The sequence below is a fragment of the Struthio camelus genome, chromosome 4 (genome assembly GCF_040807025.1).
Source record: "Struthio camelus isolate bStrCam1 chromosome 4, bStrCam1.hap1, whole genome shotgun sequence".
Classification (NCBI taxonomy): Eukaryota; Metazoa; Chordata; class Aves; order Struthioniformes; family Struthionidae; genus Struthio; species Struthio camelus.
In genome coordinates this window covers 57244094-57268886 of record NC_090945.1, presented here as the reverse complement: position 1 = coordinate 57268886, position 24793 = coordinate 57244094, and the positions used below count along the sequence as shown (strand labels likewise).

The following is a 24793-nucleotide window of genomic DNA, read 5'->3' as shown; positions in this document are numbered from 1 at the left end:
CTTCCACCATCTGTTTTGGGAAATCTGAACTGCAATTGAATCAGAACTTGGGAAGACAGGAACCAGGTGTGATGCCTGCAGGGTGCAGCCTTCCTGGAGTGAGAGCTGGGCTGCTGCTGTCTTGTCTTCAGCCTGTATACACCACTTTTTCTTCTGCACATCAGGAGTCTTATAGCTATATAGTGCTTGAAAAAGACGCTGATATTTCCCTAAAGCCATCTGCACTTCACTTACCTTCTTTTCTTCATATACCTTTCCTCAACATTGAGGTATTTATTGTATACACATATATATAGGAATATATGTGTGTGTGCGCGTGCATATAACACAATAGGAAACAGACTGAACAGTAAGAATGCGATACACCCACACAACAGGCGAGTTTGTTGTATGTTCCTGTCAGGGCTGCCTTGCTCTTGACTGCTGCAAAGCAATAACAGATGGTAGCACTGCAACAACCAGGATACTAAGAAGAATGAATTTGACTTTGAACAACATTTGACGTCCTCAAGCAATCATAAATTCAATTTATTTTACAATGGCTTAACTGCAAAAAGGAACTGATGAATGCTTTTGAAAACCATCAGTATGGCTCCCTTTTACTGTAAAGCTGTATAAAGGCTTTTGCAATTGCTTCCCCAAATTCTTTCCTCCTCAAGTGCTAGACAGTTTACAATTTGTATATGCAGATCAGGCTGAGTGAGGAGTACGCGTGTAGTCTTTCTCGGAAGTGAATTTCAAGAGTGTGATGCCAAACTGAGAGCAAAGCGATACACACAAGCACAGGAGCAGTCTTTGCTCAGAGTTATCTTATCATTTAAGTAGATTGTTAAGGTCATAAGTGCATCCACGCTGGAAGGATGTCCCTGTCACCTTTCCTCACTTCTGAGAATGAAACTCTTTCTTTTAAATTGCCCTAACTTCCACTTCAGTTTTGGAACGCTATTTCTTATTTTAAGTGCTGTTACTGCATCCAGTAAGTATCATTAACTTGGATGCCACAGTACAGACAAATACCTTTTTGCCTGTGTTCTTTACAAAAAAACAGATAAATAAAAATGAGAAAACATGAACACCTCCTTCCCCCCAACATTTTCTTATCACTGTTCACGCACTGATTCACATTTCATTCACTTTTAACATTTTCTTCAGTTTTGACAATGAAACAGTTTTCTGTTGGAAATATCACCCAAACTTTTGAGCAGAAAACCAAGACAGCACAGACCATTTATATCGAAAATGGGTGCATCTGACACTGTTTAAACAAATTAAGCCACAGGTTGCAAATGGAAAAGGAGAAGTAATCGTCACAGTAAAGGACTGCTACCAGGTACAAGACAGTATAACACTGTAACTATTCCTCTGCTGCAGTTATAGTAGAGACACATTTGCCATTGGATACTATATTTTGCAACGTCCCTGGGTGGCAAAGTGGGTTATCATCAAGAACGGACCACGTCAACCTGCTCTCCGCTGTGCGGAGGGCCCATCCCTGGGCCACCGGCTTTCCTCTGCTCGTGTGCTGGTGCAAGTCCGGCGGGCAGAGGAGCCCCTGGGGACGTGCGTGGTGGCACGCTCTCCTCTGGAGCAGCGAAACACAGCTGAGGGTGTTTCCCCATGCTAAGCCGTTCTCAAAGCTGGAGGAAACACTGGCATAAAATTTTGTTTTGACGGAGCATCAAAGGACATATGTCTGGAAACAAACTGTGGCTAATCTGACAACTACAGAAAGACTTTCGTATATTACTGCACTGAACATCTGCACTGCTGCTGCCCTTGATGAAAACACATGATACCAGACAGACACCTAGTGAAAACAGCCAGAGTAAAAGTAGTCCCTGTCACAGTCAAGTCATCCCAATATTTGATGAACTGATGTGACCCAAAAGAGAAAGGTGGTCCCTGAAACTAAAGAGGAGGGCACCAGAAAGGACGCTCTCTCTCACCACTTAGGTGAGAGCTCCATAAAAAAAGTAAGAGATCAGGAAAAATAAGGATCAGAAAAATGAAGACATATAAGGTGAGCAGACGGCAGCGATCCTTAAAGTGTGACCAGCACGCTACCTAGGAGTCCCAGTGCAGACTGCTCTGAACAACTCAGGATTTTAAAAACAAACACAATAAGAAAAACAGAACTGGAGAAGGAAATAAACATCCAGCTGGCAGGTCATAGTAGCTGCTACAGAAAGTGTATTCATTTCCTCCTCCAACAAGAAGAAAAAGAAAGAGCCTTTGGGATGCCATCACACAAAGCACCTGTTGCAAAAGACTGAGTAGGGAGTCTTGTTAAAGCTGTGTTTGCACTGCTGCAAGCTACTTGCTTGCATTTTTTTGAAGACCAAATTCCAGACCAGTGTAATCAAAGCGCATTCTCTGCACATGTAATTAATACAATAATTTCGGTACACAGCTTCTGTGATCTCATATATAAGGGTAACTGCTTGTTAACTAATCACATGCCTACCTGGTTTTTCCAGTGCAGTAAATATATTTGGAAGTTTAAAGGCATGCTTGATGTAGAAGAATGAAACCACAAGCAGAATCAAGTACAGAATGACAAACTTGGCAGAGAGATTGCCACTTCAGGGCCTAATTATATGTCCTTTAAAAAGGAGACAATAGCGCTTTCCATTCTGCTAGAAATATATTATTCTGATATCAGCATTTCCATAGCTGATCAGATTTTAAAACTGATGCAACAGGAAAACCTTCCTTTAATGCAAGGATCATCATCTTCCTATCTCCTTCTGTTACTGTCTGGACTACACTGCAGGTTACTGGGTAGGTATCACTGGCATCCAAACCATCCTCACAGCATTCTGGGTGTGGAACCAAACTTTCAGTGAACTATTAGTAATGTCAGCTATAAGCTTAGGCAGAAAGCAGTCATAAAAATTTCCATGCCCAAGCCTGAAAGATGACTTTTGAAAAATATGGACTTGACACATTCAGAATTTCACTGTAGCTGAAGAAGCGCAAGCTTCTGCTTATGATGGATTGAACAGCTGCTAGGAAATGAGAAACATACCCATCTACTCAAAGAGGGCTACAGCCATCTTATTTGCAATGTTTTTTTGGGGAAGAAAAAAAAAATTAAAACATTTGGGGCAGTGAAATTCTTGATAATGTTTCCAGGCCAAGGAGCAGAACTGTCTTATTTTTATGGAAAAGGTTGAGAATTTGGAATTATCTGATTTCATTTTGGCTACATCAGTAAGTACCTGGACTAGGAGAGTAAGTATCAAGAGTACAGTGACCTAGTGGGAATCTTCTGAAGGAGTATTTATCTGCAGATAAGGCAGAAGAGATTTTGAACATTGTTCCCTGATTCACCACATTAAGTTTAATCACTGAACATAGTGAATTTGGCAGTATTTTATGCTTATTTTGTGTGGGTTTCAATAACAGCATGAAATATAGAGCAAAGGGAACTTGAATCTTTTGTCTTCTTAAAGCATTCGTCCTGGACGTCTGATCTGGGAAGAGAAGCGAGGTGCTGAGGCACCACGCAAAGGAATAATCAGCTCAATTAAGATGTTGATTAAAGATGATTCCCCCTCTATCACCACTTCCTCTTGATGCATGAATGCTAATGTTGGCGTAGTAATTACAGTCTAAAGCAATTAGTAACATTTGCTTAGTGCTTTGAGAATGCCAAATGTTAAGTGTTACTGCCTGCCAGACCCCTCACCCTTGACACACAGCAGACAAACTTGCCTCTTCTCCCTGTTTAAGAGCAGATTGCTTTACCTCAGCACTTGCCTGGCTGAGTTAATACAAATCTGTTACCAAGGATCCCACAGAAATGCTGGAATAAAGACAGCACTTTACACTTTTATACTGTCTTCCCCCTGGTAATCTCCGGTGCTTCATGAACATCAAGTAAAAACTCATGAAATTCCTCTAATGTATGATCATTGTTATCTGCTTGCTTTAAGGGGAAAACAGACACAGGCTAGTGAAGCATTTTGAGCAAAATGATAGAGCAAATGAATGACAGCTCCAGTAATAGATCCCAGACGCCCAGATCCCACGTTTTAGACCCTGGGTCAGCTGTAGCACGCACGCTGTTACCAGAACACCCCTATGTGAGGTCCCACATGCCCCAGCAATCTTCTTCACTGTGATTCCCCACCCATTTGCTTAAAAGGAGAAAATAATGAAGGTTTTTTTGTTTTGTTTTGTTTTTTTAAATCACACACACTCCACCACATAAAAGGAATGTCAATCATGGACATCCAGTTCCCATACGGACAGGGTCTCCCACCCCATTTTAAGTGATAACAGAAGGAGAACAAAGTATTACCTTCCTCTCCAGCGACAGAATTTCCAACAGTCTCCCTTTCCCGGTCAGCCTGGTTGGAAACTGCGCTCCCACTTTTTGTCCTTCGAAGAACACTGAACGCCTTGTTTATTTTTTTAAAAGATCTGCTTCTTGTAGTGGACCGTTCAAAGTGTCGAGCTGCAACAGAAGGGGAAAAAAAAACAATCAATACAACGCAGCTGTTTGGGGCTGTAAACTCTAAAGCAGCAGACCACTTCCGCAAACATCGGCATATGACAGGACATAGCAGCAACAGCAAGGCTTCTTGCACTTCACCATTGCATTTGACTCCAATTCCAAGGCTGCACCCACCCGAATCTAGTTGCAATTATCCTACCTCTGTCCCACGCCCTGGAATTGTCACCTCCCCTGTCTTTCTGCCAGCCACACAGGCAAATCTCTACCTGTGACCGTGGCAGCCTGTGGACAGAATATTCCACAGCCATGGCAGAATCAGCAGCAACTTACTGAAAAACGCATATAAAAGGAAGAAGCACTGCCCCACAAACAAGCTGCGCATTTTTAACAGGAAGAGAAAAGCTGGAAGATTTGTTATAAGCTGTTTGGGGGGAAAAAAAACCCACATTGCCTCAAAATCCTGTAACATTTCCAAAGCATCCAACAACAGCCAAGAGTTTCATGTCTAAAATCAAAGATTATCAAGGTGGGAGGGATCAACCAAGTCACATCTTCTGATTTGGTTAAGGCTGTATCAAAAAATTATAACAGTTTCAAAACATGTCACTGTCCTTTCCATCCTGCTGTAGACATCTTCATGGCTGTTACAGCTCTTTCTCTCTGAGCTCTGCATGCTAGCCAAATATTGTAATCTAGTAATACTATATTCCCTCAAACCAGACTGTGGCCTTAAAACTCCATAAAACTAGCAGGATTTAGTTCCTTTCTGGTGTTCACTTCTTTCCGCCTCCCTTCCTGTCTCTCTGTCTTGCCCCATGCTCACAAAGAGGACAGCATTGCTCATTTTTCTATCTATCATCAGCTCCTTGTCCGTTATCCCAATATGCAGCTGGGTTAACACAAGGTGGGGTATTCGTTTTGGCTGCAGAGTCTTCAGATATAAGTTGTGACCTCACTGTTAACGCTTCCTGGGTCAATCTTTGGCCAGGCTATATTTGCCAAATATGGCACTCGTCAGAGCTCTGTGCGGTGACAAGGGACGAAGAGTCAAGGCAAGATGTCCTCTTGTAACCTGTCCCTGACTGTGGTTATTTCAGCAGGACAAACTCCTCTGAGTTTCATCTGCTTGGGGGCTGGCAAACCATCCCCCGAGCTGCCAAGGCATTACTTCAGGTTTGTTTTCCTGCAAACAATTTGCAACTGCCAAGCACAGTTCCCAGCTGGCTTTTGGGTAGGTGCCCATGGCGTGGCCTGTGGAGGTTGGCCAGGCCACCAGGCTTTGGTGAAGCCATTGCACAGCTGCTCCATCTCCCCAGCACATTACACATGCCAGTCACTCTTCCAGCTGCGCTGACTTGCCTAAATAATCTTTTTTAGGACTTGCAGCTTAACTGTGTGCACTAAGGCCTTCTTCAGCTTGATGCTGCCTCTGCCTGAGCAAATTTTTTTTCATGTCCTATATATACACACACACACATATACACAGTATATATATATATACACACACACACACAGTATATATATACACACAGTATATATATATATATATATATATATATATATATATGTATATACACGTTTTGGCAAAACATGTAAAATGAAAGCTTTGGCTCTCTGATTTTTTAAAAAAGTTTCCAACAATATACATTTCACAGGAATGAATTTTGAAAGGGGTTGCTAGGCTCTGAAACAAATCATTGTTAGTCCTTACTTCTGTGCCGGCTGCTGCGATGCGGGTCTCCCGGACTGCTGCCCGCCTGGCTGTCCTCTGAAGTTGGGCTGAAGGCTGGGTTCACCAGCCCCGGCTCGTCTGTCATTAAGGCTATGGCCGCGGCTGCGGAGAGCTCAGGGCCCAGAGCGGCCACGGCTAAACTGGAGCTATGGTCCGGAGAGCAGTCTTGGGAACGTCTCTTCCGCTCCTTGGTAAGGCCATAATGGGATGCTCCTTTACATCTAAGGGAAAGGGAGACATGATAACAAATTGTATGTAAAAGATGTCTACTACTTACAGTATCTGATGCTTAGAAGTCACTAGCAGTACAATCTGTGACTGTGGGGGTGACTGATGAAATATGGACAGACAACAAGGGAGAAAAATGCCAGTCCTGTTGCGTTATGCAGAATCAAAAAGAACGTCCGTCATATTAGCTGAGCTGTCACTGCACTCGAAAAGACTGCTGCTGCTCAAGACAGAAACAGCCACAGTCTTGCCTGTAGCCTCATGTGTATAAATAGTTACTCTGGATACAAAAAGACAGGAATAGCAGGTGGCTAATTAAATGAAAGGCTAGAATCTATAATTTGCCCCTTGTCTTTGGTTAACAAAGAGCAGGGTGCGGCTAAGGAAATAAAAGGCACCGCTCCTTGCTCTGTACCTCGACGCACCTCCTCAGCCACCCAAGCAGCCTGCTGGGAACCCAGCGCTATGTCCTTTGCCCAGTAGGCATAAGGCCTTTCTCTCTCAAACTTAGAGCCCACGCTTAAGTAAGAGACGAACGCAGTCAATGAACAGAGAGCTCCAAGTCAGATTCATACGCCTCAGGGCTGTGGGGAATTGGGTCTGGACTGGGAAGCCCCCACAGTGCCAGCACAGCTCATTTCTCGAGCTGTAGGTGATGGATTGTTTTCATATCCAGCCACACGGATGAATTTTCTGGTTCTGCTATTCCAGCTGAGCTGAACAAACTGAAAGAGAGGAGTCGTCACCTTGATCTAGGAAGAAGCCCAAGAAGCAGCAGAGAGGGTCCCACTGGCCCTGCAAGAAAGTCACTTCAATGAAATTAAAGGCCGCTGCGCCCTTTGTGATTCAGTATTTAGCTGGAGTTATAAAACATCTGAAAAACCAGTGCAGCCCAAGGAAACAGCACCTGTCACTTTCTCCAGCTCCACTTCTGCCCAATGCTCAAGCCATTACAACTTCATTCTCTTTATTAAGAGAAATCTGCCTTTTAATAGTAATCTTAGGAGCTTGGCCTACTTACTATTATCTCTTTCTTCATGACAAAGACTAACTGATGACTTTCATAAAAACGCCCTGTAGAATGAATTCACAGAAATAGCTACACAAACCCCTTGGGAGAGAAAGCTCTTTGTAATATATGGCATGCACAAAAGGCAATGCATAATACATACACCACACAACGCTAGTGAGTTAAGTGTTGGGGAAAAAAGTAATACACTGGACAGAGGCCTTGGAAGAGAAATCATTTATGGAAGCAATTCTTGAGACAGAAAGCTGAGAGGAGGACTGAGTCTCAGAGTATTCTGTGTCAGCTTCAGGGCAAAGATTTAATTTCTCTTCAGGTATTGTCTTTTTATGAGAAAAATTTGAATGAAAAACTTTTTAGCATTAAATTATGATTTTCCATTCCTCATCTGATATTAATTTTGATGACTTCCCTTTTAAAAAGAAAAAAGCCCCCAAATCCGATCACATTGATGCAGCTGTGCAAGAGCTTTGTACACACTTCAAGGTTTGGATGAGAAAGGGTGTGGTAGAAGTTATTTCTGAATCTTTCACAAGCAAAAGGAGATGTCTCAAAAGCAAATATTCTTTTGCGGAACAGAAGGTGGGTCAATTCTTTCAAAGCACCACTGAAAAGGTTTTTGGGACACTTATTCCAAGACAAGCCTGCAACAACGATGGTATCAAATGGAAAGGAGGAGCTCTCCTATCTCCATTGCAGTAGGCGATTCCCTATATCTTTCTAGAAACAAAAATCTCCTCATCCTCTTCGGCTCCTGCGAATGGCACATTCCCCCTCAGCACCCCGTCCCTTAGTGGGATGCTGTAGAGAGCAGAACCACAAAGGCCCCTCTTGCATCCTACACACAGCTCACCAACACAGCATTTTGGGACCCCTTCTCCCCACCATCCTTGACCTCCGTCAGAGAACTTGCAGTGGAGCCACATTTACTAACCAAGTTTGTGAAACTCCACAAGATAGCTAAACATCGTTTAAAAAGCCACAGCAACAAAACAAACACCAGAAAATGGCTTTGTGGTGAATTGTTTGCTCTTCTGAAAAGACAATTTCTGCCTTACAGAGACGTGCAAAGATTCAATAATAAGAGACATTGGTGGGAAGATTATAATTTAAAAACTTGAGTAGGTGTTAATAAAATAATCTTACTTGTTAGTAAAGACCAAGATCAGAGTTATTCCTACTCCATTTTTTTTTAATTTGCCAGTGAAGTTTCAGTAGTTGATATTAGGGAAGCAGTCCTGTGAATGGGTCCTAAAAGGTAGATCCTATTTTTGGTGGGTAGTATGAAGATTGACATGAAGATCAGATGCAGCTCTGCCCATAGATCTCTACCTATAGGGGTTCAGTTGCTGCTTGGTTCCCATCTGTGCTTCAATACTAAAGACTTCACTTCTTATGCAAATCCTGAGTCTCTGCTGCTGGCTTCACTACAGACATCCAGCTAACAAGATCAGTCCAACTGCAATGAACAGCAGACAGTTGCTTTGAATGCAGAGAGAGATGAGAAAGTTTAAGATGTGGCTTATAGGAGAAGACAAGCTATCGTGATATAAATCAAAACGCATATCTTTCTAATTCTGCCAGAAACAGTTAAAAGAGAACCAAAGCTCTTCAAGTACGAGCGCTGAATCTATTTCCTAAATAATTGTGGCAGGCATAAATGAACAAGATGCAAGCCTTCTTTCTTTAGACTAACATAGTGTCCTTGAAGAAGAACAAAAAATACCAAACCGTCAAACTTATAATAAACTCTGCAATAGCATCCCCTCACTTTCATTGTTTTCCTTGTGCTGACACTGCTGTGATAACAGAAAACAGAAAGAGACAACTGTCTAAGTGGAATCATATTTATAGTCTCTCAGCTATGTTTTTCCATATGGTTGGATTTGGCTCCCAGAAAAGAGAAACCCATAAAACAGCTACATGCCAGTACTAATTATCTCTCTCACTGTGATTATTAATCAGCTGCCTGATTTACAGCTGGAAGAGAGGGATGGCAGTCAGAGCAGGATACCTGATTAACACAAGCCAGCCTTAAAGTGAAACCAATGCTGTCCGAAGGCCAAGGTGAACTACAGATTTATACTCTTTCTCAGTTGCTCTGGACAGCAAGCACTTTTCTGTTGCTGTATGATATGGAAACAATTTGAAGGCCAAAAACAAGAGATTAAAAAAGGCATGAAAAATACATGTTGTTGAGTTCTCGCCATTAAAATAGCATCACTAGGTGCGTACAGGAAATTCGGAAGACGGTTTCTTATTCTCACCCAGCCTCTTTTATCACTGGCTCTCTGCGGCACAGACGTGCTGTGCTAAGGCTTGGCGGTGCGACCGAGCCACAGCGCAGCCAACGGGCAGCCGGGAGCACGGCGGGGCAACTGCCAGGGACCTCTGGCTGCGCTCAAACCTTACCTACAGCTCGAAGCTTTACCTAGAGGAGCTCCCTGCAAGTGCCGAAGGAGACCTTGCTCCCAGTGCTGCGGCAGCGCATCGGGAGGGAACTGGAGCCACGACGCCCCTCACTCGCTCCGTGCCCTGCTGTAAAGCACAGGCCAGAACAACTTCAGCGTCACAGCTCCCTTCTGACCTTAAACCTAGGAAAACCTCCAGGGAACTGCTCTTAGAGGGGGTGAGTGCTGCAGCAGCAGCTGCTGAGACTTCACCCAGGGGCCACAGCTCGGACCAGCTTTAACACAGGCAGCTGCCAGGAAGGGGATGCTGCACGCGACAGAGGCTTTGCAGGCTAGGCTTCACCAGTAGCACGTCCCAGCTGCCGGAGGGAGGAGATCCAAAACCCCATGGCTGCCTTAACTTGGTCCCACAGTTTGTGAAAAACAAGTTTTGCTCCAACTCCAGGCCAACAGAAACATTTCCGTATTGCAAATACGCAATTCCCTATATGGCAGCGTATTGCAAATTTAAACGAAAACAGTGGTTTTACAGCATAGATGCATTTTCCTTGCAGCCTCTCTAACGTGCACATTGTAGCGGGGAGGGCCTGAAAGTGAAGCTGATCTCACGGATTTCCATTACCCAGACTGATGCAGGGGCAAAGCATAAAGGCGAAACATAAACAAAGACAACTGCACTGATTTTTCACTTCACTTCTAGCTAGCCAGATGAGCCACAAAGGCAAAAAAAAAAAAAAAAAAAAAAGAAAGAAAAAATAAAAAAGAAGAAAGGATGTGTTTATAATATGCTTGCTTTTTCTAATATACCTGGCTTTCTGATCTGGGTCACTTCACAGGCTGCCTTTCCTTCTGCCTAGCCCACAGCCGACTCCCCTTGGGAGGAACCTCATCCAGCGAGTGACGGGGAACCCAGCCCCTGCTCCCAAGCCAGCCCTGGCACAAACAAACAGAGCAGAAGCTCTCCCTGCCCAATTTCACCGCACTTTCCTGGCCTAACTTCCCACGTCACTCGTATTTTGGTATTGGTTTGTTTTAGCACAGCAGCAATGGACACACTGTCTGAGTGCAATTAAAAATAATGTGTACAAAGCACTTACAATTGCCCAGCAGAAGAAAATACTGCATAATGGGCTGTCATCGCTGATCTGAGGCTCAACCCTGATTAGGGTAGACAAGTACATTTCAATTAGGTCCTCACTGAAAGCAGTCTTGTGTCTGTGTTATTTGGGTCAGGGTAAGACTTGATATAAGCCAGGATCAGAAGCACCCGAAGTATGCATTGCACCGTGACTCTGTCATACAAACTCCCCCAACTGCGCTGGAGCCACCGAACCGATCCAGTGGAAAGGGTGACAGAGAAACTGATGGTCGCCAGCAAGGACCAGCGTGGATAATCAAGCGCTGACAGCCTCACTTGTGAGACCTTGCAGTGCAATGAGAGGCTCCTGCCTTGCCCGAGAAAGGGGGGATTTGAAGCAGAGCAGCTGCCTCGCAGAGAGACGTAGGCAATTCCTCTCCCAAGGGAACCGTTCACACCCTGTTTGTATCAGCAGTGGTTCTAGCCCAAATATAACCCAAACGCCAACCACTGGGAATTTAGGCCAAACGTCTCAACTCTAAAGCCCTCCAAAAGTCCGGCAAAAGCAAGTGAGCTGACTTAGTTCTCAGGCAGGGAACACGCTGACTCCTCTCATCTTAATGCTGCCAACAGTGCAACACGAACCGCAGCTATAAACAAAAAGGGAGATAGGCACCTAAACTTCAACCAAATCCTGGATTAAGGATCAAAGCCAAAAGGCAGCAAACCCACCATCTCCCCTCCAGACTAACTGCACAGGTGCTTAAGAGGCAAAAGGCATTAGTATCTTTAACACCAAACTGACTAATATTCTGCTGCCTGTTACACCCAATGATGTTGTACCATCCTTCCTCAGAAAACCGGCTCTTGTGAATCCTGGGTCCCAAATACCAAATTCCTCTCTTTTGCTGCATATGAAAATCAATCCTCGAACCGAGTGCATCACAGTTAGCTGTGGTGAAGCAATGCTTTTTCCTTGATAGTTCTGGGTTCTTGCAAAGATTCACCACCGCATGAACTCTGCATATGAAAACAAATTTGATAAATAAGTACTTGGAAATTTTTTTAACGTTTACCTTTTCTGCTTTTTATAAAGGATTGTGTCATGCCAAGAGCATTCCTCAGGCCACTGTGAGGCAGCTATGGCTAGGAACGTCCCGTCTACCGTAAACCTTCCTCAGTTTTCACAAAGAAGGGGATCAGCAGTCTAAAAGCAAAGTTTAAACTCCTTCACTGCAGTTCCAAACCAACATCACCTGAACGTCAAACTGCAAAAACTACATCTAAATATGCCACTAGAAACAGGCTGTTTTCTGCAAGCGCAGCGGAATTTCACGGTAGGGCCAGTAATGTTTGTAGATGCTCACCACTGCTATCCTATGCACTCAATACCCTGCCCTTTATGCACTTAGGTATTCTCTCTCTGATGGTCTCCCTTATCACAGAGTCAGAGTCTTGCCATCTTGTTTGGAGAAAAAAACTCATTTTTCATCCAACTTCAGTCGGAAACGTTCCCAATTACTATTACTCTTTCACTGCTGTGTATCAATGCCCCTATAAACAAAAGCCTTTTAGAGGCAACTCCCTGACACCTGGGGCCCTCGCGTGGTGTCGTGGCCGCCTGGGAAGGAAGCACAGGTCGGCTGCTTGATCCCTGCTGCCTCCGCCGGCTTCAGGGTGAGTGATTCCACCCCACGCTTCCATAAACACAGCTCATCTCCCCTTCAGCGCTCTGATAAGTACAATACGTGGGCTGATGAGGCAAATGGCTGTCAGAGAGATTTTCTAATATTATTCGCTCTCTATTGTCAACCAGAGGTCTTTGCTAAAGTATAAACACAAAGTAGATTTAGTGGCTCTATCCTTCTGCATTAGTACTCTATAAATATTTATAAAGGCCCTCATAACATTTATTTCTTTACGCTAAAGATATTTAGGTTATACACTTTCCCACAAGAAAGGAAAAATCTCTCAAATCTTTATTATTTCAGTTTAACTTCTCCAAATCACTGTTATGGTTTCCTGTTTTTTGCCTGCTTTTTGTTTTAATGAAGCCATCATACTTCAGCAAAGTCTAGAACTACCTAACTAACAAAGCCTAAAGCTGTGCTTTGTCCTGTCTTTGAAGACCTGACCCCAGGGAAGAGCTGTCATTTTCACAATGCTCTCGTGCTGTGATGCTATCAAACAAAATGTAAGAGTATATTATAGAAGGAATGCATGCAGGTTCTTCAGTGTATTTTGGGTTGATGAACAATGGAATTACAGTTTACAGCCCAGTCCCAGTGGCTCCCAAAACTTCACGCAGAAAAGGTGGCCAATGCCAGATACAAATTAAACAAGCATTCTCCTCTGTGCAACGGAACCCAAATACTCATCTTTAATTTGGATGTTTATACTGAGAGGAATCTCCAGATTTCCTACTAGTTTTCAGGACAACTGAAAGAACTTGGAACACATTCTTGAACAAACTGTAAGGTTCAACTTTCCCGTACGTGACCAAAGTGTCACGTAATGTGGTCAAGTTTAAGCTTTTTTTTCTTTTCTTTAAAAAACAAAAAAATTGCATTTTAACTACCAGCATTAGCTTCTATGATGAAACATTTAAAAAGTCCCATTAGCTTCTATCATGGGAACAGAGAGAATTGGAAAGAATAGGTAAACAATACCAGTTGTCTGCAACTGTAGGCAAAAATCATGATTAGGATTATTGTGCAATAACCGCAGTTGTTGCGACCGTACAAATTGTTGATCCAGATCATGCTCTTTCCCTCTCCTGGCACTTCTTCCAGGCCATTACTCTCTCACTGATGATTTTGAAACTTCAGCTATACTGATTTCTCTTCAAGGGTCAAGCACAGTTTCAAACGTTTCTAGTCTTAAGCCATTCCAAAAAAATGTGTGTGTGTGTGTGTGTGTGTGTGTATGCATATATCATGCAATGTAATGTATATAATGCAATATAAATGTAACTGTATTACATAAAGGGAAACAAAGTCTTAAATTGCTTGAGACAGTGTAGATGAGCAAGCCGGAATATGGGCTGCAAGTGCCAGCTTCTCTTATGAATTAGCACCGCTCCCATGCCTAACATGGAAGCTAAGTTGTCTAACACAACTGCTACTTTAGAAAAGCTAACATTTACAATTTAATTTCACCTTCCATTGCCCCCTCCCCACCCCCTGAAGCCATTAGCACTCTGAGAAGACAGTACAGCATCATCAGTTCATTTTCATTGCTCATTCAAGGCTTGGCCTTAGGTTGCCACTATAGCTTCTACCTTTTTCAATACTGCTTTCAAATGTATTGCTTGTAGAACACAAGTAAACCTAGAGCAACATAAATGAGGAATTAACCAGGGTGAAAGACTACAGTCAGCCTATTAATTACTGTCTGTTCCTGGATTACTATAAACAAACATTATTCAGCACAATGAAGTTACTGGCCACAAATTCAGAACCACGGTGATCTTGTGTTATACAAAACAATGGCAGTATTTATTTATATGAAACTTACTCAATGAATTATTAAAGCTCCCAAGAGTAATCTAATAATATTAATCGTATCTCTCACAAACTACTCGCACCAAGTGATGCAAACAAGGAAGACAGAGGACTAGCACATTATCTCTTAACTTGTGGCAAGTGCTCAGATACCAGCAGAGTCAGGAGCATGTACGTGGTTAGGACATTCAGAGCAAAATAAGATGGAAAAATGAGACAGCTGGGGCTAGCATCTTTGAGCTGGTAAGAGCCCCATAACTCTTGCTGATGGCTTCTAGTGTTTTTAGTATTCAACAGCTTACAACAAAACACTGTTTTAACCCACTTACTCTGTTCAAATGCTATGTTAAAGTTCTGAGTACTAAAAACTCCTCCTGACTTCAGCAGAGCTGCAGCTTGATTAAAACTCTACTAGTTGCCTTCATCACCTTGAAGAATTGCACCATTTTCCACATAAAAATCTTAAAAACTTCCACCTTCCTTGCTCTTGAGGAAAACTGGAACACGGTTTCAAAAGGAAGAGAGAACACATATAGTAGAAAGTCTCGCCTTCCCAAAAGGTTTTTTCATGGAAAACTTAAGTATTTATCATCAGCTCCCAATTAACATTGGTACATTTTACCTACAGAAGGCCTGCACTAGGGAGCAATTGCATGCCATACGTGTTAGTCAGGTATTTGGAGAGCAACATAACGCTTGCCATTAGCAGCTGTCAGCTTCATGTCTGATTTTCAAGCCCATCCGAGACGACTCAAAAAAGAGCACTGGCATTCTGAGGGCTATCTTGACTACTGATTTTGCCTTTATACTAATAAAATAATAATTCAGTCTTTTTACAAAAGAAAGTGAGATCACATATAATGAGACTGCAGGATTACTGAATAGCTGTCTCATAATCTTAGATTTAAAAAAAGCCTAAGCAAAATCAGAGCATTTATACTAGGGCTCAATAAGATGTTAATGCTGCTCAGATCAGCTTATCTGTGACAAAAATAACAAATGCAAAGACAAAGAAATTCTTAAGGCACTGCAGTGCTATACCTCAAAACACGACACAATCTACCACACTGTTTTTTTCCAATTATGTAGATACACATATAATTAATGTTAAGAATAAGCACCAATCTGTTGATTCATGTATTTTCATGCTTATTGTTCAGTGTTTTGATCACTTGATTATATTCAACAGGTACAACTAGTATCCCAGAACCTAATATCTTAGCATTGCTGTCCCCTCCTATTATCCCCACCTATACCATAAAAAGTTTATGATGCGGTGAGGAAAATATGCTTGCAATGGGACAAGAGGCTTTGGTCCTTTGACAACAATCACTTCATGGAAAAAAGGTATCAATGTAACCAGATTCTTGCAACTACAGGCAGAAGAGCCTACCAGACAGAAACTTTGCATTTACACATACTTAATACACATTTCGTTGTTCCATACAACTAATCAAAGTACCTGCTATGCCCCAGGCTCAACCAGCCAGCACTACCAAGATTAAGTTTTAAGCTCTGTTGACATATAGCAGTGAAACATGAGTGTAAGATTATAAATGTGAAACAATAAAAAGGGACATTGCATTCAATGTCAAGGTGTTTCCGTCAGAGCCTTGGATTTACTAACACTCACGCTACTGGAATTTGAAATAACAAGAAACAATGGGGCTGTGGTCAGTAAGCAACGAACACTGTCTTTGTACCTCTTTATTGCCAAAACGAGGCACGAATAGCCACTCAGGAGTCTAGCTCTAGTGGCACTTGCCCCTGACTTCACCGACCTAAAGATTGCATAAGATTTCTTTTAGGTCAGCATGGGTGTCTAAATTACATCACTAACACATCTTGGTACATGCTGAGCTCTGAAAACACATGTGCCTCCTTCCAGGGAAGGTCAGAACAGGGAGGTCTTCATATGCCTTCTAAGAAGCTGATAAAACACAAAGATCCGTGGCTGGTGCCCATCTGACTGTTGTGCGAACATCTCCGCTGCAGTGAGCAAGAAACATCACAATATGTCACAAACGTTCCCTATTTTAAAAAGTAGTTCTCCTGTCTTACTTGAATTCGTGGGCTGATATTGAATAAGGACCCCAAAATAGTCCAACAAAACACAAACTGCACGCGACTCAGAGTCACTGTCTTGCATAGACCCCTCAAACATCACGGGCTCCTTGTAGGGTGGGGAAGGGAAAGCAACATTTCCTGGTGCACCACAGAGCTTAGATTCCAGGATTTCAGCCTAAATGAGTATTGACGCTGGCATAAGAAGCACATAACTCACACTGTTGAATAAATATCTCATTTTATGAGTTTCTGTGAACATAACATAGCCAGCAGTACATTTTATTCATCTAACTCTAGAGAAACATTGTTCTGGCTTCTGCTCCTACTAACTCTGCAGTCTTTCCCTTTGTGCATATCGTTGGAAGAGGACAGAGCAGAGGAATAATATGAGCCAGTTTTCAGGACAGAACTCCCAAAACCCACTGGACATGCAAAAATCTTCACTGCTTGTGGCTTGATGGGTTCCACCCAGTTGAATATGAAATATTTTAGTGAGGTATTTTGCCCTTCCATTAAAATAAACACACACTGTAAAAGCATTTGAAGACTCCAGAAAGTCCCTATTCAGCCACAGTACAAGTATGGTTGGAATGTTGTTTACAGTCTTCCCCAAACTCACATGGTAAGAAATACACACTTACGCTGTAAAAACTGTGAAAAATACTTTCTTCAAATCGCCTCTTCCCCGCCCCCTTTTTTTTAAAACAGAACTACCAGAAACACATTTTACCCTAATTCCTTTAAGCTGAATTTGAAAAAAGGTCTTAGGTTCCTCATGCAGATCTCAGATGTAAGTGGAGGGGCAACCGACAAAAGCGCAGCCTACCCATTGACGCTAGTTTTTGTAAGTACCTGCTCACAGCTGTTCCCACACGCTCCAGCTGAGCAAATTCCTGGCCCTAAGGTTCACAGATCAGGCATCCGTACTCCGAAGCATGCCAAAGCACCCAATTCACTCAGCCTTCTTGCCACGTAAGTATGTTAATAACATAGTAACAGACATACATACATAACAAACAGTGGTGGAAGCAGGGATCTGACCCTGGACTCTTTTAATAACAAAAGATGCCTTCAGAAATGAATACCGTATTAATAACAGCACAAAACAGATTTCCCTTACAAAGGTGAATAATGGAAGGAGAAACTATCTTTTGCGCCGTATCTTACTTTCAGCCTAAGTTGCTTAGACTGCTTCTTCCTCATATGCCTTAACCTACAAAAAAACAACAAAACAAAAAAATCCAGAATGCTCTTTAAGAGGCTGCTTTTTCATTCTCCTCTCATACTGCTGCCGCCAGAGGAAGTCCAATATTCAAGCCCTAATAACTATTTTTGCTTTGGAAATTAAAACATAAGCATCATGCATGCAGCTGGCCACCTAAAACACCATGGGAAAACCTGGGCAGCAGGTCTGGAAAACTGAGCCTTGAGCATGAGTTGCAATTATATTCTCCAGGTAATCTGAGGCTGAGGCCTTGTCCCTGCTGTCCTAGGAGATGGCACATCCTGCTTGACCTTGCAGCTCCTACAAAATGGGTTTGGGTTGCTATTTAAGAAGCTTTCTTGAAGTGATTCCAAACCATGAATTCTTTCTGACAGGTTCTGGCATCGCAGTGACTCAGGAAGCCTCAGGCTGTTCCAGCTCAGGCAGTGATTTTCTTAACATCACAATTTAAGTAGATTTGGGTCTAGTTAGCAGTGATGATGGACCCCCTCAAGGAAAACCGATAGGAAATGGCATAGGAAATGATGTCAGTTCATTATCGATTCTGGAAGGGGGATAATTATGGTCTGTCTTCTTCCAACTGAGATGATCCTGGTCCTTCAGAAGGGAGCTAGCAATACAAGCTCCAGCAGCTCACCCAGGCTATGGCTTATGCCCTGCTAATTTTCACAGCAAAGGGACTACCTGCATCATGACCCAAGGTGATCCAAGCCATCACCAATTATCAGAGGCTACAGTACAACATCTGCACTTACGTCCAGCAGACTACAGCACGCTGTGGGTGTGGGATGTGTCGGCAGCCCAAATCCAGACACATTTAAAACAAATCCTACTTGTTTTATGTAAATATTACTGTAATGGCCTGTCAATGCAGATGGCTAATCCACCCACTCTGACCAGTTTTCTAATATGGAATAATCTTATGGTTACAATAAGAAAAATTCCTCTGTTTCCAAAATACCGCCTCCCCCACATCAGATATGAATACTAAGGATAAAAAAAATTGATGGAGACAGACTAAACAAAACCAGCAATGCATTCAAATATTTATACTAGCTATTCAGATATGTTTCTGCTTTAGTATTTTTTTTGCAATGCCTTAGATCAGTGTTTGGTGGTTTATCTGTCTTCAGCTGATTGTACCTTTTGTGGCTTAAGAACTCCTAAAATGCCCTGAAATAAGTGATCTTCCTCGAAGGGCAAAACCAGATGCTCAGCACTCAACAGCTTTTGTTTATAGCGGTGTTATATGGAGGGAGAGGGAGCAGGAAGAAGAAAGGGAAAGAAATACCTAACAATTTAGTGACTGTAAACAGAACAAGAGTCTCACAGCAAATTATTTTCCTCTTTCTTTAAAAGCTAACCGAAGATGTGACAGCATCATGTAGGAAGGCTTGCTGAGTACTTAGATAGTGGTATTAAGGAAACCTTTCAAAACTGAGCACAAACAGTTCTACAAAGGTTAACCACATCAGCCTCCAGAGATGGTACTGTTTACTAAGGGGTTGTCTGCATGAGGGAAATAAATGATTACCAGAGTGATTGTGGAATAATACCTCAGCCACAATATGAATATTATATGTGTAGAAACATGTATCCCAGAATAGTTCCCCTGGAGACATCCCTGTTCCAGAATAAGAGCATTCACCAGAGAAGCTACTCTGGTGTAAGAACAGCGCTGTAATCTCACACCCGAGTTTATTACGGATTAACTTCCCTGCAGGCTCACACCGTCTCTCTGGGGTAACATCTTCCCTCTCCCGCCTCGTCCCGTTCTCTGGGCTCCCAGCAGGGACTGGCGATCTCAGTGCAAATCTTAGGTGCCAGTTTCCCGAGGCCACTGCACCCCACAGCGCCAGGCTCTGCACCCAGAGCTCCTCTCTTCATACCGGCTAGTGGCTGCGTCATACAATTACGCCATTTGTTCAAGCCTATAAAGATACCTGCCCATTCCTTTAGCCCACAAAGGATCAGGTATACTGAGGCACTGACAGACACTCATGCCACTGGACATAAGTAATACAGGAAAGTGAATCATGAGATCTATTTGCTACTGCGACAAAAAAATAGATAATTTCTTTCTTTCCTTTGATAATTATTTTTTCTGTTAATTAACATGTTAACAGTATCATTTTAACACTGGTGCCCAATAAGCTTGAGGGAAAAAAAGATCTCCCAAATTAGGAGACAGACTTTTGCGGCAGCATCCTTTATAAAGGAACTTAACTTGCAAAACTATGATTCATTCAACCACCCTTGTCTAGCTGTGAGTCAGGATCAGTTAAGAGGCAACGTTTTTCCATAGTTCAAGCTTTGAAGTTTGGTGAGAGCCAGGTTCTACCCCGCACCATGTCATGTCTTGAAAGAAAGTTAAAGGCTTGCTTTATTCCTTGTCTTTAGGGCTTGCTATGCTTTTGGTCACTGCCTCCCACAACGCAGATCTGGCTCATTTGTGGGTTCTGTATACTACCATGGTACAAAAAGTAAAAGGAATAGAGCCCTAACTGTAGGAGCAGCACCTTTCTTCCCCTTCAGGTATCTCAGCATTTCTAACAAAAAGAACACAGGTGAGTGAAAATAAAACACACCCATTTACCTTCTAATAAAGCTTTAGCTGAAGGTTTTACCTGATTTATTATGCAAAAAGCACAAAAGAGCTTGGGGACTTGAAACAGAACTCTGGAGCTGCAACCAAGGGTTGCTGAAGTCAAAGGGTGGTGAGCTCAGGGATCCAACCAGAATCACGGATTAATCCAAATTAATGTGCTCAGCTCTGGATCTAACAACACACATTTGGTTTGTAGGGCCAGGGGCCGTTTCTCATACTCCATATGAGTATTTGAGAAGACATGGAAGGAGCGCTCTTTGCAACGGAGTTAAAGAGAGGGGAGGAGAACAACAACGCACGCTTCCCTGACGCAGGGGACTGCAGGCAGCACAGCTGTTCTTTTTGGAAACGTCGGAGAGGAAAACAAAGGTGCCAAGGGAGTTGTCAGCAGTGGATAGTCCAATAGGTGATTCCAAGCTAACGCTTCACACATAGCCATAATCTTGTCTTGAAAACATTGCTCAGGAAACCTGGGTCTGACTAACTTTACAAATAACAAACATCATTTTAAAAACAGACGTGTAAATTAGAAAATCATATAGGATCCAATTTCCCTGTTTCTCTATCTGGAATAGTTCTGCAAAATGAGAGTGCAGGAGTGTCTCAGCGCAACTAAAATAGTGATGGATTGGCCCACTCCTTCTTGGGTGCAACCACATTCAGGGAATGGCTGAACACGGATTTCAGCCTGGCTTTCGGCTCAGGGCTCCACCACCCTCCTCGCTCCGACTGCATTTCATCTATCTCACTTGCGAGCCTCCTGGGGCAGGGAAAGCAGGCCGCTTTCTGAGGTCTGCACAGGGCCAATTATTCCTCCAGTGCCCAAGAAACAAATAATAAAATTATATCCCTGGGCTCTGCAGGAAGTCACGCACATCGGGGGGCAAAACATGAGCTCAAGTTTGTTTTCAAATCCTGTCGGTGTACGCCTGAGTGGAAAGAGAGCCGTGGCAGCTCTCAGGTGGACACAGGGGCTCCCCGCTCTCCTCCTCCGCGCCCAGGCTCTCCGGCTCTGAAACACGGCAGGAGTCCCAGGCTCAGCGGGAGGATGGAGGGACAGGGAGGGAGGAGTGGCATACAGTGTCTCAAGCACTACTAGTGAGATAGAGAAGGGGAAAAATATGCACAGAAGCCTTCTGAATGAAGATCACCCAAACTGTAAGACCTGAATTTCCCTGGAACAAACAAAAAAACAAAAGGCAAAAACCCTAACCCTCCCCCTTTTTCGTCTCTGGGACGCTGAGGTAAAATGAAGCTGCTGAAATGATTCCTATTTCATCCCCATTGCTGTGGTCAGTGGGAAACAGGATGCCTTCCTAGCCTTTAGCTCTGCCTTTCTCGCAGCTTCTTCTGCAGCTTCTGTCACAGGTGACAGGCCCCTTCCCCTTTAAACCTCCTCAAGCCTTCAGTGGAGATGTGGACAGCCCTTACAAGGAATAGCATGAAGGCTGGAGACAATCAAGGGAGCCTTTTGCACTCTTCAGCTTTAGCTGCAAACGATGAATCTATTTTACCATCAGTCACGCTACTCTCCTGCAAGTAGCCTGTTTAAAAGGGCCCTCTTGGAGCAGGGAAACTATTCAGTCAGTACAAAGTCATGGCGTTTGTTTCTACCAAGGCTGGGAGATAAATTACAACAAAAACAGGAGAAAAGTCAGGATTTTGTAAGATCTGCTGTCACGCAGTTACCATCGTCACAAGGGACAGAAAAAGTGGAGTCTGAGGTTTTATGAAGCTCCCACACTGGGGTTTTGTGGGATGGGGTGGGGTGGGGTGGGGTGGGGTGGGGTGGGGGGAGGCATTCACAGAGATTGCAGAAGCTGGAGTCCATGACATTTTTTTAATATTGTCTAAACTCATTCACCCACATGTCCTCAAGGGATATTCTGTTTTTTAAAATTGCTGTTTCTGCTAGAATCAAAACTACTGTTATGAATCAGGGTTAGAAGCTCCTCTCCCGCAAAATACAGCTTCTTACTACTGCATCTCTGCCTATATATGCAAAAAACAGTGCTTATCCTTGTTCACAAAGCCTCATTTTCTTCCTAATTCATTCTAATAAAAATTGACCGAGTCATTTGCTGAAGTCTGCGGAACAATATCTACGTAGAACTAATCTAAGTGAGGAGAAAATCAAGCACGCTGGTATTACTCTCTTCATTTCTTTCTCCATCTTGCATAGCTTCCTCTGAGTACTGAAATAGCAGATAGAGTAACAACTAAAGGCAAGGCCCGGGAACCAAGCAAACCAACTACGTAAGAAGAATTCAACTACAATTGTGTGTGTACAAACTTATTGTACCTTTTTCCTTGGCTTATTTTATGTTCATTATTTGTAGGGGGCTTCAACATGCAGGACAGTTGCAACTCTGTTAAGAATTTCAGTCCAGGTGGTAATTTAACTAGCTACAAGATCAATAGTGTAAAACTCTGACATTAAATGTCAGTTCTAAAGTTGAACTATTTCATGGCCTGACTTAACCTGTGTTTAGTCTAACAGATAAATGTTTAGAGTTCACCAGGACTGCTGAAGTGCAGTTAATAGAAAGAGGGTCTCACCAAACCCAGTCAATCCATAAAGCGTCCTTTGTTTTTAGCCTTCAGCACAGCATGTTTTGCTGAAAATAAGCTCAGCAGCTTAAATTCACAGTTTACTCATACATTAATCCATAAATTTAAAATAAGAGACATAACCAGCGCAGAGTTTCCAGTGCTGAAATAGTCTAAGGAGACACAAGACACATGGCTTAATGTGCGCATCACCGCTGTACTTAACTTCATGGTGCCTCAACAGATCAAGTCAGCCAGTTTCTCTGCCTTTCCCTTTCCTCCCCGCTCTCCTTGAATGAGACAACTTTGTCAAGGGAACAGTCATTTCAGAAGTATCAGGTGCTTGGAGACGAGGGAAGGGAGCAGACAGGGCTTCACCACCACTGCAACGAGGAGGCCGTGGCCAGCGCAGCTCAGACAGAAGGGTCTCACCATGGAATAGTACTCTGAACTTACCAAGTTCAAGTGACTTTGAAATTACAGATGGGTCAGCTCCACTCACCTATGACAGTAAAACACATGACCGGCATGCTCTGTCCTTGTTTGATCTTGTCTCTGCATATTTACCGCGGTGGTTACAATGGAGTCTGTGTCTGAGAAAGCCTTACATTTTTAAACCAGTTCATTGCTTGCCCCTAGTCTCTCTCTCTTCCCTCCCCTGGATAAGAGAAAAATACTGTCATGATGCAGTGCAGCCTTTTAAGGCCACTCTTCCCCTGGTAAGTCCGATCCCTTGCTACTGCTCTACTGAGCAGGTGCAGATACGTTTCATTGGTAGCTTGTGGGAAATGCAAGAGCAGAGGTGTAAGGAAAATAGGAATTCAGATGAAGAACAGGAAAGACACAGACGGAGCAGCCAGGCAGAAAATAGTTAAAGAAACCAAAACACAGTTTAGCACTTCTGATGATAGAGCCTGAATTAGTTATTACAAGTCATATCAAGGAGGCCAAAATAAAGACTCCTTTATAGAATTTCCAACCTTTATTTTCTCCCAAAACAGGACAGAAGCAGCAAGCTAACACTTGGCAGGTAGCATCAAGAGAGTTGATGTAACACTGCAAAAAAGTAAGCAGCTGTTGGGGCACAAACTGTTATTTTTACCCAACATGCAGGCAAATCAAGCTCTCAGTACAGATAAAAACCTTCATTCTGGCAGCTGTGAGCTCTGTTGGTGTTATAAAGCCCCACAAGGCATAAAATCACTATGATATTTTTTTGCTTTCATTGTCAACCTCTGTTTGCTGAGGATTTGAAAAAGAGGAGACACAAAGCACAGGAAGATCTGAGCAACAATTAGCAGAATTATCAAAAGGCAAGGAGACTATCCCAAATCTGTGAAATGCATTTTCTTCAGAAGAATGTGGCTATTAACCTCTGTGCAATACTGAGTTAGCAAAAGCACGAGGGATGTAACCAAGTATCTGCTGAGGAAAGGGCAAGGACAAGGGAAGGAAAAAGGATGACTTTGGGATTCTGCTGGGAGGCAGACAGAACAGAAGCAAGTCACTTTTGGAAATATCTGGTGTTGATTACTGTCCATCGACTCTAGAAGAGGGTTACTTGGTCTCAGCCTCCGTTTATTAATTTCTTTTCTTTACTTGGGTCATGTTACTATTATTCAAGCCGGGATTATGAAAAAGGCAGATCTGCAAGGCTTTGCATTTATTTGCTCTGTCAGCTCAACATATTTAGTGCAAGTCTAGATATACACTATATATCTTATTAAATGTTCTGTCCTGTTTTGGTCTATTCTCTTCTGATTTATTTTGAAGTAAAAGACCACAATTGTAAGTGCCTTCAAATGTACAGATGCTTAGACCACTGGGGACAGAGCAGAAAACAGTGAAATGCAGCAACCATTACTGTCCAATTTCATTATACTCATGACTTGGGAGGATAAA

At 42.9% G+C, this 24793-nt stretch overlaps 1 protein-coding gene across 6 annotated transcripts in view; it reads right to left on the bottom strand.

Annotated features, from left to right (window-relative positions):
- The window catches only part of LNX1 (ligand of numb-protein X 1), a 184866-nt gene that overhangs the window by 32022 nt on the left and 128051 nt on the right, over positions 1-24793 (bottom strand). For all 6 annotated transcript variants that reach the window (XM_068942881.1, XM_068942878.1, XM_068942879.1 and 3 more), the window contains 2 exons: positions 6174-6415; positions 4307-4462 (listed from right to left, as the gene is read on the bottom strand). In XM_068942881.1, the coding sequence (XP_068798982.1) occupies positions 4307-4462; positions 6174-6415 (398 nt within the window). The remainder of the gene's footprint in view (positions 1-4306; positions 4463-6173; positions 6416-24793) is intronic.